The sequence below is a fragment of the Octopus bimaculoides genome, chromosome 4 (assembly GCF_001194135.2).
Source record: "Octopus bimaculoides isolate UCB-OBI-ISO-001 chromosome 4, ASM119413v2, whole genome shotgun sequence".
NCBI classification, from domain to species: domain Eukaryota; kingdom Metazoa; phylum Mollusca; class Cephalopoda; order Octopoda; family Octopodidae; genus Octopus; species Octopus bimaculoides.
In genome coordinates this window covers 19,388,678-19,403,374 of record NC_068984.1, presented here as the reverse complement: position 1 = coordinate 19,403,374, position 14,697 = coordinate 19,388,678, and the positions used below count along the sequence as shown (strand labels likewise).

The 14,697-nt window shown below is 34.5% G+C and overlaps 1 protein-coding gene across 9 annotated transcripts in view; it reads left to right on the top strand.

The window, feature by feature from the left end:
- The window catches only part of LOC106881484 (nesprin-1), an 811,219-nt gene that overhangs the window by 574,678 nt on the left and 221,844 nt on the right, over positions 1-14,697 (top strand). For all 9 annotated transcript variants that reach the window (XM_052966929.1, XM_014931893.2, XM_014931887.2 and 6 more), the window contains 6 exons: positions 1,091-1,396; positions 4,558-4,884; positions 6,043-6,180; positions 8,123-8,299; positions 10,265-10,477; positions 12,269-12,388. In XM_052966929.1, the coding sequence (XP_052822889.1) occupies positions 1,091-1,396; positions 4,558-4,884; positions 6,043-6,180; positions 8,123-8,299; positions 10,265-10,477; positions 12,269-12,388 (1,281 nt within the window). The remainder of the gene's footprint in view (positions 1-1,090; positions 1,397-4,557; positions 4,885-6,042; positions 6,181-8,122; positions 8,300-10,264; positions 10,478-12,268; positions 12,389-14,697) is intronic.

Below are 14,697 nucleotides of genomic sequence, written 5' to 3'. Positions count from 1 at the left end.
ATATATATATATACATATATGGGCTTTGCACAGTTTCTACCTCCCATATTCCTCTCAGAAAGCATTAGCTAATCCAGGTAGCAAGCAGTGAGATTGAACCCAGAACCATGCAGTTGCAAAGCAAACTTCTTAACCACACAGCCATGCCTGTGTCCAGTAAGAAGACTGATTCTTTAAATGTTATTGACAGGAATACATTCTGCAGTCATTCACATAATTTTACCTTATATAGTTCAGCAATACTAAATTTTCTATCATTAGCTTATCTTGGGCTGTTAAATTTAGAAGTATATTCCTGTACAATGTTTTCCCTCAAGCTCTGTCTTTCCTCCATAATGATTTCATTAGCCAATGAATAAAATATGAAACTAAAGCTATGGACTAAATAAGACACAATTCTCTTTTCCTTTTTTTTTTTTTACTTTTTGTTATTTTGTTTGACAGGAAATCTGTAGATCTCCTGAGTTCAGAGTTTCTGGTCAAGATGATAAAGTTGACCTTAAAGAAGAGTGGTGGTGGTGGTGGCATAGTGGCTGTTGTTGTTGTTTGGTTGGTCAGCTTTGATTGAGAAGACCTATGGTGAAAAGCACTTCAAGTCACAAAAGAATTCCTCCCTTTTTGTATGTTTAGGTAATTACTACCTGGCCCAATGAAGTTTGGTTAAAGCCATGACAAGACACAGGTACACACAAATGCACACATGTGTACATACATACATACATACATTACAAGATTCTTTTGGTTTCCTTCTGCCTAATCCATTCATAAGGCTTTGGTCAGCACAGGGCTATAGTGGAAGATACTTGCCCAAGGTTCCATGCAGTGGGACAGAACCCAAGACCACATGGTTGGAAAGCAAACTTCTTGATCACACCACCATACTCGCACCTTAATTAAATCTACAAAATTGAAATTATTTTGTGAGCCACAAAGAGAAAAAAATAATTTGGCAAGCCCACTTCATTTGAAAGAACGAGGATCTCACAGCACACACTCTTCTCCCATTTTCTAAACATTTTTCATAAGGTTTTGTTTAGTTAAATATTTATATTGTCTTTCACTTAAATATTTTCCTTTTTGTCTGATATAGGAACTGAGCCTAGAAATGGAGAGTTATAATCATATTGTAGAAAAATTGACTGAGTATGTTAAAAAATTCAACACCACTGGTCAGTCTACAAGTGCGACTAACATACAACAGATTCTAACAAAGTACTCATTGTTAAATGAACACATAACTCAGTTACTCAACCGTTTAAAGGTTGCTGTGGCTCTACGAAAACAATATCATACAGAATTTGCTAGCTTGGAAACTTCATTTAGAGATTCTAGTCTGAAAGTTGATGAAGTCTCAGCTCTAAACATCCCAACTACTGAAAAAGTGAATAAATATAAGGTTTGTCGCTGTTTTTTGTTCTTTCTTTCTTTTACCATTTTTATGTTAAAATGTACTGAAACACTGTTTTTGTTTCAATTTTGAAATTCAGTAAAATAACTATCACCATGCAACTGCTTTAAGGTGGTGAGCTGGCAAAATCGTTACCACGTTGGACAAAATGCTTAGCGGCATTCCTTCCGGCTTTGCATTCTGAGTTCAAATGCCACCTGGGTTAATAAAATAAGCGCCAGTTGGACACTGGGGTCAATGTAATTGACTTACCCTCCCCCAAAATTGCTGGCCTTGTTCCAAAATTTGAAACCATTATTAAACTTTTAATATTTAAATCAGCCATATCCAGCCCAAATATTCTACCTATTTTATGTTCAAACCAGCCAGATCCAGCCTCTCACACTTACCTTACAATGTCATTCTAAAAATAAACACTCACATTATTAAAATCTTGAAGCTACAAGACAATGCATGATTTATTCAAAACATTATGAATAAATAAGTATTACATTTGACAAAATAATCTGAATATTAAATAAAGGCTGAAACTGTTGTTTAAGATGGTGAGCTGAAAAAATTTTCAGCATGCCAGACAAAATTTTTCCTGGTTCTTTATGTTCTGAGTTCAAATTCCATCAAGGTCAACTTTATCTTTCATTCTTGTGGGGGTCAATAAAATAAGTACCAGTTAATCAATGGTGTTGAAGAAATCAACTTCCCTTCCCCCACAAATTGCTAGCCTCATGCCAAAATTAGAAAAAAAGTATTAAGTTAGTATTTGAAATAAGAACTTACATGAAATTTTGGCAGAAGGGTGTAATGTATATCACTTTAAGCAAGAAGTTTGTATCATAAGACCAGGCAGTGTCTCAGGCAGGTTGGTATCACAAATGTTAATAGTCATATTTTGAAAGAATTTTCAATAAAAAGTTTACAATATTGCAAGATAGATTGTAAAAATTTCTTTCTGATATTTCATAGATCAGAATAAAAGGTTCTTTCTTTTCAAAGGGAAAATGAATAATATCTTTCAAAGAAGCCTAATGCACACATAAAAGAGACTACAACTGTTATTCTGAACTCAGTATATCTTCAGGTTTTTCTCCTTAGCACTTTATTCATTCTTCACTTGAGCATGAAGACATGACTGAAAGCAATGTTCTTGGAGCATTTTCTTTTAAGAACTATTGTAACAAACTCCAAATGCTATCACGTTTTTATTTTCAACCTGGCCATCATCACTTACTGGCAAACTGAGAGCAGCTTTGATCAGGTTGCAAAGAAGTCTTGAACAGAGAAGTTCACCAGTTTGGATAAGTTCAATGCTACAGGGGAAAAGGGAATTTGACATTTCAAAACTGAGTGGGAAAAAATAATGTATTTTCTTCAGACAAAGGATCAGTGCAATACATTAGAGCAATATATCATTTTCCTCTTCTCCCCAAAAGCATATACACTCTCTTTGTATAATTTTTGCCAGCATGAACCATCACCAGTTTATTCAGACTCTATTTTATAAAAGTTTTATAGATTTTTATAATTCAGCTACACTTACCAGTGAAGAAATTTGTCAAGAACCAGGAATTCACCAAATACACTTATGACATTTGCAATATTGATAGTTATAGTAAACAGGCAAAATAATAATAACAGTGATAATAATAATAATAATATTTTTAAAATCAAAGAAGAATATACAATCCAAATTATAAAAATAAAATGAAAAATAAATGTTATTGGGTAATATGATCAATTTAGCTCTGTTTGTGCCCTCCTCTTCCTCCTCCTCCTCCATTTCCCTATAAGGACTTCAATATGAGTTTGTTCAAAGAGTTCAGTTTCCTTAATAGAGAGAGTTCTCTAGCTTCCATGATCAGCCACTGAATTTGTGAAGGATGCCACAGTTTCACTCATATGACAGACACGAGTTCATATTTTGCTTCAGAGTGACTTTATATCACTTTCGTGATGCTCCAACAGAACATTTACCATTAACAAGCTGGCTATAACAAATCACAGTCTTTACAGTCAATATTGATATCAGTTTTCATTATATAAACTATGACAAATTAAACATCTTTTCATAATTCTGTTGTAAAGTAAACAAACAAGAGAATTTTGTGCTCAACATTTCAAACTAACAAAATATGGATGTGTTATACATTGCCATGTTGTCTCTAAAGGTATATAATATTCCTCCTTCACACTACTTACATACTGTCAAGTGGACTTGGTAATAGAATATTTAATCTATTTGCTAATGGTTGTGTCTAACACACAACCCTGTTTCATACCACCATCTGGGCTCAAGTATCTTTTTCAGTTTACTCCATTTCAAATGTCACAACCAGATATTTTCCCTGTTCATGTTTTTTTCCTGCAAATGCTTGGACTTGCCATCATCTGCTCCAATCTCACCAGTCTGAGTATATGGTCTGCAAAGGTCGTGGGCAATGCATTTCTTCACAAACTAACTTATGATAAATCATAACAAAACAACACAAACAGCACTAGTATGGAACATAAATCCTCAATCCTTTGGTCAATTGGTCAATACTCTATAAGTTCAGTGTATAAGAAAAAAACAACACAAATTCCAAATATATTCAGTACTGTGGGTTTAGAAATATCAGATATGGATTTGAAAACACTACTGTTTCGTCATTTACATTATTTACAATTGATGGATATTTGTCCTCATCTTGTTTGTTGTTAACACAACGTTTCGGCTGATATACCCTCCAGCCTTCATCAGGTGTCTTGGGGAAATTTCGAACCTGGGTTCTCATTCCGAAAGTATTTTTTGATGTTATTATTATTATTATTATTATTATTGTTATTGTTCAGGTCACTGCCTGGAATCAAACTCAGAATCTTGGGGTTAGTAGCCCGCCATATGCCCGTGGACAATTCTGGAGTGAATTTTAGGGCTTATAAATTTAATATTCTCCTATCCTTCCTTAATACCGGTTCCCATATGCTGTTCATATCTGCACTCAGCCTGCTTAGGACTACTGTTTCATACCAATTGTAAAATTCTCATAGAAAAATATGATCACTCTAATATGAAATAGATAAAACTTGAACATAACTGTGTTTATAATGAAACATGTGTATTATATATATATATAATAGGATTTTCTTCCTTGCGGCTTCTCCCAATTCAGGTTGTTTACAATGAGCTACAGACATGTGAAAAAGGTCTTGGTGCTATGGCAGAGAAAGCAAACCAAATAGACTTAGATCTACCAAATAACAATGAAAATTCTTTGACTTCACAACTCAGAATTGTCCAGTCTGATATAAACACCAGCAAAAGAAATATAGACCAAAAGATTCAAGAGTGCCAGATGAAAGAAATGAATGAAAAGGAACTGAGCAACTCTTTAAAGGAAACAATAGTTTGGTTGGAGCAGAAATATGTATTTTTGTCTTCTCCTGAACCTCTACATTTGACTGAAAGTAAGATTGACTCTATTAGTCAAAAATATCAGGTAAGTTTAAACTATTTTTTATTTTTATTTTACTGTCATTTTTTTGTACAATGATCATAATCATCACCATCATAATCATCTTCATTTTATGTCCATGTTCCATGTTGACATGGGTTGGATGGTTTGACAAGGATTCAATGAGTCAAGGACTGCATCATACGTCCCTGTCTGCTTTGGCAAGGTTGCTACAGCTGGATGCTCTTCCTAATGCCAACTGCTTTTCAGTGTGTACTGGGTGCTTTTTCATGCCATTGGCACCAGTGAGGTCATTTAATAACTTACAAGTCAACAAACCAAGGGAGGGAGAATGTTGCCTCAGTATGTTAGTTGGGACTTAAAGTACAAGGGAAATGGTTGGAACAAGTTCTTGTTTTCATACAATTCAGAAGACAAAGAATGATTTTGTAGTTGTTCCAGTTCTATTCCATTTCTAATGCCATTGCATGTAGATGATTTCATGTGAAAAATTACAGTTGATTATATTGGAGGGGCACTTCATCAGACTGGAATCAAAATGTGAGCTGTTATATTTTCATATGAAATCATTTATATGTAAGGGCATTAGAAACAGAATGGTACCAAAACAATTACAACTAATAATAGAGATGTGCCAAATTCATTCTGCATCTTCTTAATTGTGTAATATGTTACTTTTCATAAGACTAACTCACCGCTCTTATCAATAATGTACCTCAATTTCCTGAAATAGTGGACTCAAAAACTTTCTCTCAAAATTCTAATGTGAGTGTAGATATCCAGGAGTTCAAGTTGAGTACTGCATTGGAAACACTGATTTTCTGCTCAATCAGGACTTACAGACCTACATTGTGTGTGTGTGTGTGTGTGTACATACATATATATAAATGAACTTTAGGTCAGTTGAAATATCTTTACCATAAGAGAGAATTTTTTCCCCGTGGTAACTGCAGAGAATTTGCTTTTAGAAGTTAAAATATATCATAAACATATTTTAACAAACCTTAAGTTTGTTTATTTCTAATCACTGTTTGGTGCTGTTATATATATATAAATGATATAGTATATATATATATCTAAATACATTTAAAGTATATGTATATCATGTATGTATATATGTAATATATATGTGTATTATGTTTGAGTAAAAATATTTTATCTCCTATTTACCTACCATACTAGCAAGCCACTCAAGAATCTCTAGATCGTATTGCCATGGTTAAGAAAAAAGTCCTTTCCAAAGAGCATGATACTCCATCTGTTGACAGCGACCTAAAACAACAATTGGTATTGATTGAAGAACTTGAAGTGAAGATTCTGGTAAGTAATAAATACTATTTTAGAAACTCTTAAAACTTCTCTTTTACTCCCTCCCTTCCTTTCTTTACTTAAATTTTCTTCTTCGTCTTCCTCACCATTTATTGTTATCTGTGCCATCTAGGTAAGAAATAAGTGAGTATTAACTCTACTATCATGTACTTAACACAAGGGAACCTGTATGTGGTCATGTAATGTGCTAGATATAGCAGTCAACTCTCATATTATTCCCTAATGTTGTTTAAAAAATGAAGAACATGTTGGATAAATAATGTCTTAGATACATGTTCTGAATAACATGACCTAGAGCTCAATATACCATTATGAACAATGAGCTACAAATGAGAAGGGGCTTCTGCAGTTGCTTGACTTGCTAGAAATAGTACTAAATTTCCCAGAAATCACAGCTTATCATCTTAAAATCATTGCTCTACTTGTAAAAAAAATGACCAAATAAAAAAACGATGCATTATGAGGGAGACTCATTCAATTATAGATCTACTCATTCAGGCTGAACTGGGCTAAATAACAACTGACACACCAATAAGGAAGATTTTTACATGGCTGCTCATAGAAACAATAGCCAAGTCTCCTTCAAAACATCATTGTGTTATCTTTAAAAATAATAAAGAGAGGATAGATATATTGGTTTATGAGTTCAAGATATAGTTTTCAAATAAGAATTGGTTGGATTATCTCAATTATATGAATACTCAATAAAGACTAGCCTGGGGTTAAACAGCAGCAATAACTGTTACAGCTACCATAAATATGAAATAATTAACAGTATTATGCATTGTGTTTATTATCTTTCATTAGTATTAGACAATGACAGCTGACCGAGTCATTAGAGTGCTAGTATAGTGACCATAAGGTTGAACTGTCAAAGACTTAAATGCCATCCTCAGTTCTGTGTTGTGTCTCATAGAAGAAGACAATTATGAATGGCCAGATGGAAGGAAAGAAGATTAGTTCAATATTGTACAGAAAGGTGTGGAGATTATTGGATAAATTGATGAGTATTATTAAATTATGGTGTCACTGTGGAATAATATAAATATAGAAGAATAAGGATATGAAATGAATTAATAATAATAATAATAATAATAATAATAATAATAATAATAATAATAATAATAATAATAATATCAACATCAGCAATCATAGCAACAGTAACAACAATAATAATAAGTACTGACCCCAGTACTTATTAAGTCTTGGACTTATTCTATCAGTCCCTTTTGCTAGACTACTAAGTTATAGGGATGGAAACAAACCAGCACAAGTTGTCGAGTGGTGGTGGTGGGGATACATATGCATACATTATACAAGAGACTTCCACACAGTTTCCATCAACCAAATTCACTAACAATGCATTGGTTGGTCCAGGGCCATGGTAGAAGACACTTGCCCAAGGTGCCACATAGTGGAACTGAACCTAGAAGCACATGGTTGCGAAGCAAGCTTCTTAACCACACAGCCATACCTGCATCATCATCATCATCATTTAACATCTGTTTTCCATGTTGGCATGGGTTGGGTTGTTTGACAGGAGCTGATCAGCTGAAGGGCTGTTCAGGCTCCCTGTCTGTTTTGGCATGGTTTCTACAACTGGATGCCCTTCCTAATGCCAACCACTTTATAGAGTGTATTGGGTGCTTTTTACATGGCACCAGCACCTATGAACTCATATGATTAGGGCTGCTCAGCTAGGGAGGGTTGCAGGAGATGAGCCTGTTATGCAAGGGCAACCACGCTTTTTACTTAGCTTGACACATCTTTTCAATCAACAAATCACCAGAGGTCTCAGCCCCCTGTCATCCCCTCTGGGATTCCCAATGTCTGTAGATTCGTTAATATCTGCCCCCAACCCCCATCAATTCTCATAATTAACTATTATATACTATTAAAGAGCTGTATATAATGAAAGTGTTATTATTCCTAGGATGCTGCAAAGATAAAAGAGAAATACCTTGCTGAAGCCAAAGCTAACCGGAATCAGTTTGAGTTGTCTCTAAAACAAGTCACAGATTGGGTGACCGGCGCTGAGAAATTGTTGGATTCTGGTTTCATTGAAGATCTTGATCCTGACCTACTCTATCAGCAACTTGAAGAACACAAGGTATTTATTTGTTCCTTTTTCTTTTACTCATTTATTCTATTATTTTTCTACTTGTTTCAGTCATTGGACTCTGGCCATGCTGGAGCACTGCCTTGAGGTGTTTAACCTAATAAATCAAACAAAGTACTTATTATTTAAGTCTGGTGCTTATTCTATCAGTCTCTTTGTAATGAAGCATTTAGTTACAGGGACATAAACAAACCAATATTGTGTGTCGAGTGCTGGAGAGATGGATACAAAAGCATGCAGATACACACACACATATATACATAAACCTACACCACACACAGACACACACACACACATGCACATACACCTACACACACTCACACATATATGCATGCCTACACGCAATGGACTTTGTCACAGTTTCTGCTTACCAAGTTCATTCACAAAGCATTTTGTTGACCTGGGACTATAATAAAAGAATGTTACCCACTGTGCAGTGGAACTGAACCCAAACCAAGCTACTGCTTGCTTTGGATTAACCATGCAGTCATGACCATTAGCGGACTGTATCTAAAAATACTGGTTGCCAGAAGACTAAGAACTGCAACTACAATGCTATCATTTAATTTTTTTTTTTATTAAAAATATTCTTTTCAACTCTACAAACATAGCCAGGCTGAAATAATTAATGCATTCTTCCAGGAGTGAATAAAAAATTCTGAAACTTGAGGGGATGGGCTCCTTAGATATTAACATGGCCCCCATATATGGATTCTAATGGCACAGGGGCCCACTTGCCATTGGGAAAGCTGGCAACCTGACCACCTGGCCAGTCTGCCTCTGGTCATGGTTATGTAATTTTTCTCCCCAATTTCCAATTAGATATTTAACCATACAACATCTTTGAGATTGGAAGATAAAGAATTGGGATAAAAATTTCACTGATGCTTTCAAAGTAAAACAGATTCTGTTGAATACAGTTATGCAGCTATACAAAATATACAGCTATACAAAATATTTAGGATTTAAATGGAATGCTCCCAAACTGTAGAGTCATTCATTAAAACCTGTACATGAAGAAATGTAAAGTGGAATAAAGAATGAGGTTGAAAAATGGTTAGATAAACCACATCAAAAATGTTGGACATCTTCCTTTCATGAATAATATATTAGCGTTTTGATACATTATGTTGTACTATTTCAAAACTTTACTAAGTTTCTTTTTTTCCAAAGATGATAATTTTTCACAAAGAAAACACATCCATTTACGAAAAAGTAACTCAGTATATTTTTGTCAAAGTGTCACAGACAGAATAAGTTGAATGGTTTCCTATAAGTTTTTTGTAAGCAAATATTGAGATAGATTGATGTTAAGGGCAAAAGAAATAGATATTGCAGCACCAGCAGAACATTTACGATGTAAGTTAAGAAAAATCAACTTTGACAGGAAATGGAAAGTAATTTATTTATCCAGTCCACCAGTGCCTTAGGTTGCTGGTGAAATACTTGGCTCCACTATATTCCTTTTACTTAAAAGGTGTTTGTTGAAGCTGGAATTGTGTCTTATTAATGTTGACTTGTATCTTACTTATACAGACTATTGTTTCCTATTGAGGATGATTATTTGTCCAATCAATTGTAAACTGTTGTGCATTGAGTATAGACTAGTATGTCTTCTTCATGGTAACTATTTTGTTATATAGACATAGACTATTTTGTCCTACTCATGTAGACTATCATTTCCTTCTAATGTAGCTTTTGTGTCCTACTGATGGACACGGTTTAGTCATATTTATGTATTTATTAATGTGTACTGATGTTGACTATTCTATCCTACTGTTGCCAACTATTTTGTCCTATTCGTGTCGATAATTGTGTCCTACTTATGTAGACTTATGAGTCCTATCTGTTGATAATTCTTATCCAAGGGAATAAGTAAATCAAAACCATTTTCAGACATAAACAATCCTATCAATATTACTGAGTATTTAGCTATTGAATGTTTCATTATTTCAGGAGTATTTATCAGAGGCCAGTCTCTGCCAAGATGAAATGGATATACTGACAGATACCAGTGAACATCTATTGGATTCTCTTGACTGCAACGATAAAGAAACATTGCAGCAATCCCTCCAGAGTCTGAATGGAAGACTTAGCAATGCTGTATCCTCTCTCCAGAAGAGACAAGCTACCATTGAAGAGAAAATAGATCAATGGAAAGACTTTCAGGTTAGTTATGTGTTTGTTTGTATGACTCTGTGTGTGTGTGTGTGTGTGTGTGTGTGTGTGTGTGTGTGTGTGTGTGTGTGTGCACATGTGTGTGAGTGTTTTGTTGAAACTGAAACGGTACATTTTTGTTTATCTAATAACTTGATATATTTTGTGTGTCTTGCAAATTGGATTAAACATAGAAATCCATTTCCAAAACAATATTGATTTCTCACAACAGTGTGAAGCTACAAGTGTGTGGAATAGTGGTATTGTCAAATGAATGTGGGAGCTGAGGTGGGTAGGTTAAGCATTACCGAAAATGTACAAGAGAAATGACTGCTCTCAGATAAGAAGAGACAAGATCTAGACAATTATCTGTGTGCCCTCTGACAGAGTCAGTGAAGCTTGCATGAAAAAAAAAAACAATAATGTGAATCTTTTGTCATTGTTATTAATGATGATGATGACGATGATGATTTCTTCTGTCTAGGAACAACAGTCTCTAAAAATACTCCAACCTCATTCCAGAGGGCAACAGGCAGATAAGGAAAGCTTTGCTGTTATGATCAATACTATGTTCTGAATGCTCTTCTCTATGGCAACAAGAGCTGAACATGTTGATGATGACAACAGTGACACCAGAGGCCAGTCAATCATTTGGACAAACACTTGATGCTCTCAGTTGAAAATTCGGAAGCAATCTTGTCCTTGGTTGAACAATCCAGTCTCTGAACAACCATGTGCCAAGGCACAGCAGCTACATGTGAAGAATGGTCACTGCTGTAACTTCCCTTCTCGTTCCTCACTTTTCCTTAACAGTTATGATACATTGCTACAATGATGTGCAAGTCTCTCTGGCCATTTGCTTGCACTGATGTTATCAATTTTTAGGTCACGTTCACAAACATTTCTGTATTGCACTAGTAGATGCTCTGTAGGCAGGAATTCTGTGGCCATATAAGACATAATTAGAGATGTGACCATTCTGGTCAAACCTCATATTAGGATATACATGTTCAGTAGGAACAAGTAGGATATACATGTTCCTACTGTGTAGGACATGCATGTTCAATATGTCTTGTCTGGCAAATGATCCTTCCAGAAGATATCCAGCATCAAATGCATTTACTGCAAATGAAAGTTTTTAAGAGATGTCCTTGGCACATGTATGTTTTCTAGCTTCTGTTACTGTAGATGAGGGCATTCAATACACTGATAATGGATTAGGATTTTAGCAGCAACATTTTCCTTATCTACCTATTGTACCCTGGGCAAGGGACAAGTTTTTAGAGAACATTGATTCTAGATAGGAAAATTCCTTCTCATTGATACTGATGCCAGGAACTTCACTGATGTCTTAGAACATGATCTCTATCCTACTCAAACTGAATTCTCAGCAACCATATATAAGAGGACTTACTAGCTTCTAGAAGGCAGACTGTGGGAGAAGTCAAGGTAGCATCATTAACAATTAGTTATCTTCCTGATTAGAGCCTGATTAGATTTTGTAAAGTTTGCCACTGGACATGTGTAAGGACATACCATTGTTGCATGTCCTGAAAATGTATTGCAGTATGGAGGAGATCCCAGAAAGCAATAGAGCTTGTAAGACTGTAGGTCTTGGCTGGGTGAAATTTAAACATGGAACAGTGAAATAACTAAAAAATACATGTTAAAATATTTCTTGTGTATAGTTTCAACTGAAATTTATCAAAATCACTTGCAAATCTAGCAAGTTGTGTTCCCATTTTTCTTTCTACTGTTACTGATAATTTTATATATGATATATTATTATTCATTTTTTTCAAGGGTTATCTTCACGATTTTGAGACTATCTTGCAAGACTTCCATGTTCAGTGGTCAGAACTAGAAAATAACCAATCATTTAATGACCAAAATAAAATTGCCCTGTCCATATCTCAAACAGACGTAAGCACAGTCATTTTTTTTCCTTGATATTTTGTGTTGATGTTAAAACTATTTTCATTTATTTTTCATTCTTTATCTTTGCCCCACCTTCATCTGCATGCTTTAGATTCTTGCAGTACCTTTAGCTTTTCTCTCTTTCGTTCTTTTTCTCAACCTGTTTGTTTCTCTCTCTCTCTCTCTCTCTCTCTCTCTCTCTCTCTCTCTCTCTCTCTCTCTCTCTCTCTCTCTCTCTCTCTCTCTCTCTCTCACCATACAAACATGCCCTTTTATCCATCTATGCCATCTCTTTCTTTCCTTCTAACATTTACATGTTCCCTATTTAATACATGTATTTCTCGTTGATTTGTTTTTTTCTCTCTTTTGTTCGTGTGTCCCCTTCAGCTTTATTTAGTAAATACGTTTTCATCTCACAGCCTCAAAAACAGAAATAATTGTTATAAAATTAAACAGAAACAAAAGTATTTGGCTGACCACACTTTTAGTAACATTGATTAACAGCTACAGATGCCTTATATCCTACAGCATCTTTGGAATATTTCATGAAGTTTATCTTGTGTTCCAGAAAATAGGCCACATAGAATCAACCAACACCTCTCTAGACTATTAGTCACAATAGGATTTGTACGTTTCTGACATACTGATATTAGGTTAGGTCTGTGATAAACCCTAGTATTCATAAGGCCCAACAACCCAGTTTCTACAACACTTCTCCTGAATGAGTTGCTAGTCCATCACAGAGTTAACTCTTCAGATATTGCTGGAATTCATTTTCAGCTGAGTGGAATGGAGAAATGTGAAATGAAGCATTTTGCCCAAGAACACAATGCACTGCTAGTCTAGGAATCAAAACTACAATCTGCTGATCGTGAGTGCAAGACCCTAACCAGTATGCCATACCTGCACTTGAGATATTAGAGGAAGTAAAAATGAAATGTTGAGTGGTGGATCATTCATGGCCTCTCAAAGTGCATTAGAGGCTCTTAGTGAAGTAAAATAGCTCTTACTGTGACATGAAATTAGGTTACAGACTAACTCTATAATAAACTGCTCCCTGTGGTGTTCGTATAATGTAAATATAATCTGTTATGAATATAATAATTACATTGAGCTAATTAGAGTCATTGTTGTAGTACCATACCTATGGTACTAGTTTTAACTAAAGGAAGTGATTATTTTTTCATATTGAAATATGCTCCAATTTTCTGGTGGAGAGGTAAAATTGAAGAAATGAAACTAACATATTGTAAGAATTATTTTGGTAATTTAAAAATAAAGTTGACTCCATCAAAATTTGAACTCATTATACATAGGTTCAAAGTTAAAATCTTACCCTTGGTCTCTGCCAGTGGCTTCTTCAATAATTTCTGATTAAGTACTAGGCCAGCAATCTTGAGGCTCAATATCACTCACCTCAGTGCTTTTTATTGACTCTAGAGGAATGAAAGGCAAAGTTGATCTTGGTGGAAATTGAACTCAGAACAGAAAACCCAAAATAAATGTTGCAAAGTATTTTGTCTCATGCTCTAGTGATTTTGTTTCCCCTCTCTGCCCTTGTTACTTTATTATTATTATTATTATTATTATTATTATTATTATTATTATTATTAAGGTGGTGAGCTAACAGAATCGTTAGTACACTGAGTGAAATGACTTAGCAGCATTTCTCCCATCTTCACATTCTGAGTTCAAATTCTGCCAAGGTCAAATTTGCCTTTCATCCTTTTGGGTCTGATAGAATAAGCACCAGTTGAGCCCTGGAATCAATATAATTGACTAGCCCCCTCCTCCAAAATAGCTGACCTTGAAGCAAAATTTGAAACCAATATTATTATTATTATTATTATTATTATTATTATTATTATTATTATTTGTCCAACCAATGCTAGCATGGAAAGCGGACGTTAAACGATGATGATGGTGATTATTATTATTATTAAATGTTTGTTTATTTGCCTCAAGGGCAATAGAAATACAAAGCATTTAGATATACTAGCAAATGGAGACATAATCAAATGCACAAAAGATATTCTAACAAATACAGAACTCAATGGTATATATGTATGTAATTATATAAAAAAAATTATTCATACATATTCATTGTCATCATCATAATCATCATCATCAGCTTTAGATAACATTGAAACATTTGTACAACTGTCAGAGATTCATTTACATAAATTCTATACATCCAGTTCTTCCTTGTATTGAGTTTGTTTTCTTTGTTTTTGAATATCATGTCTTGTTGGATGATTTGTGTCAATAACTCCACATATATATTTGTGTACGTGTGTCTATATATATATATATAT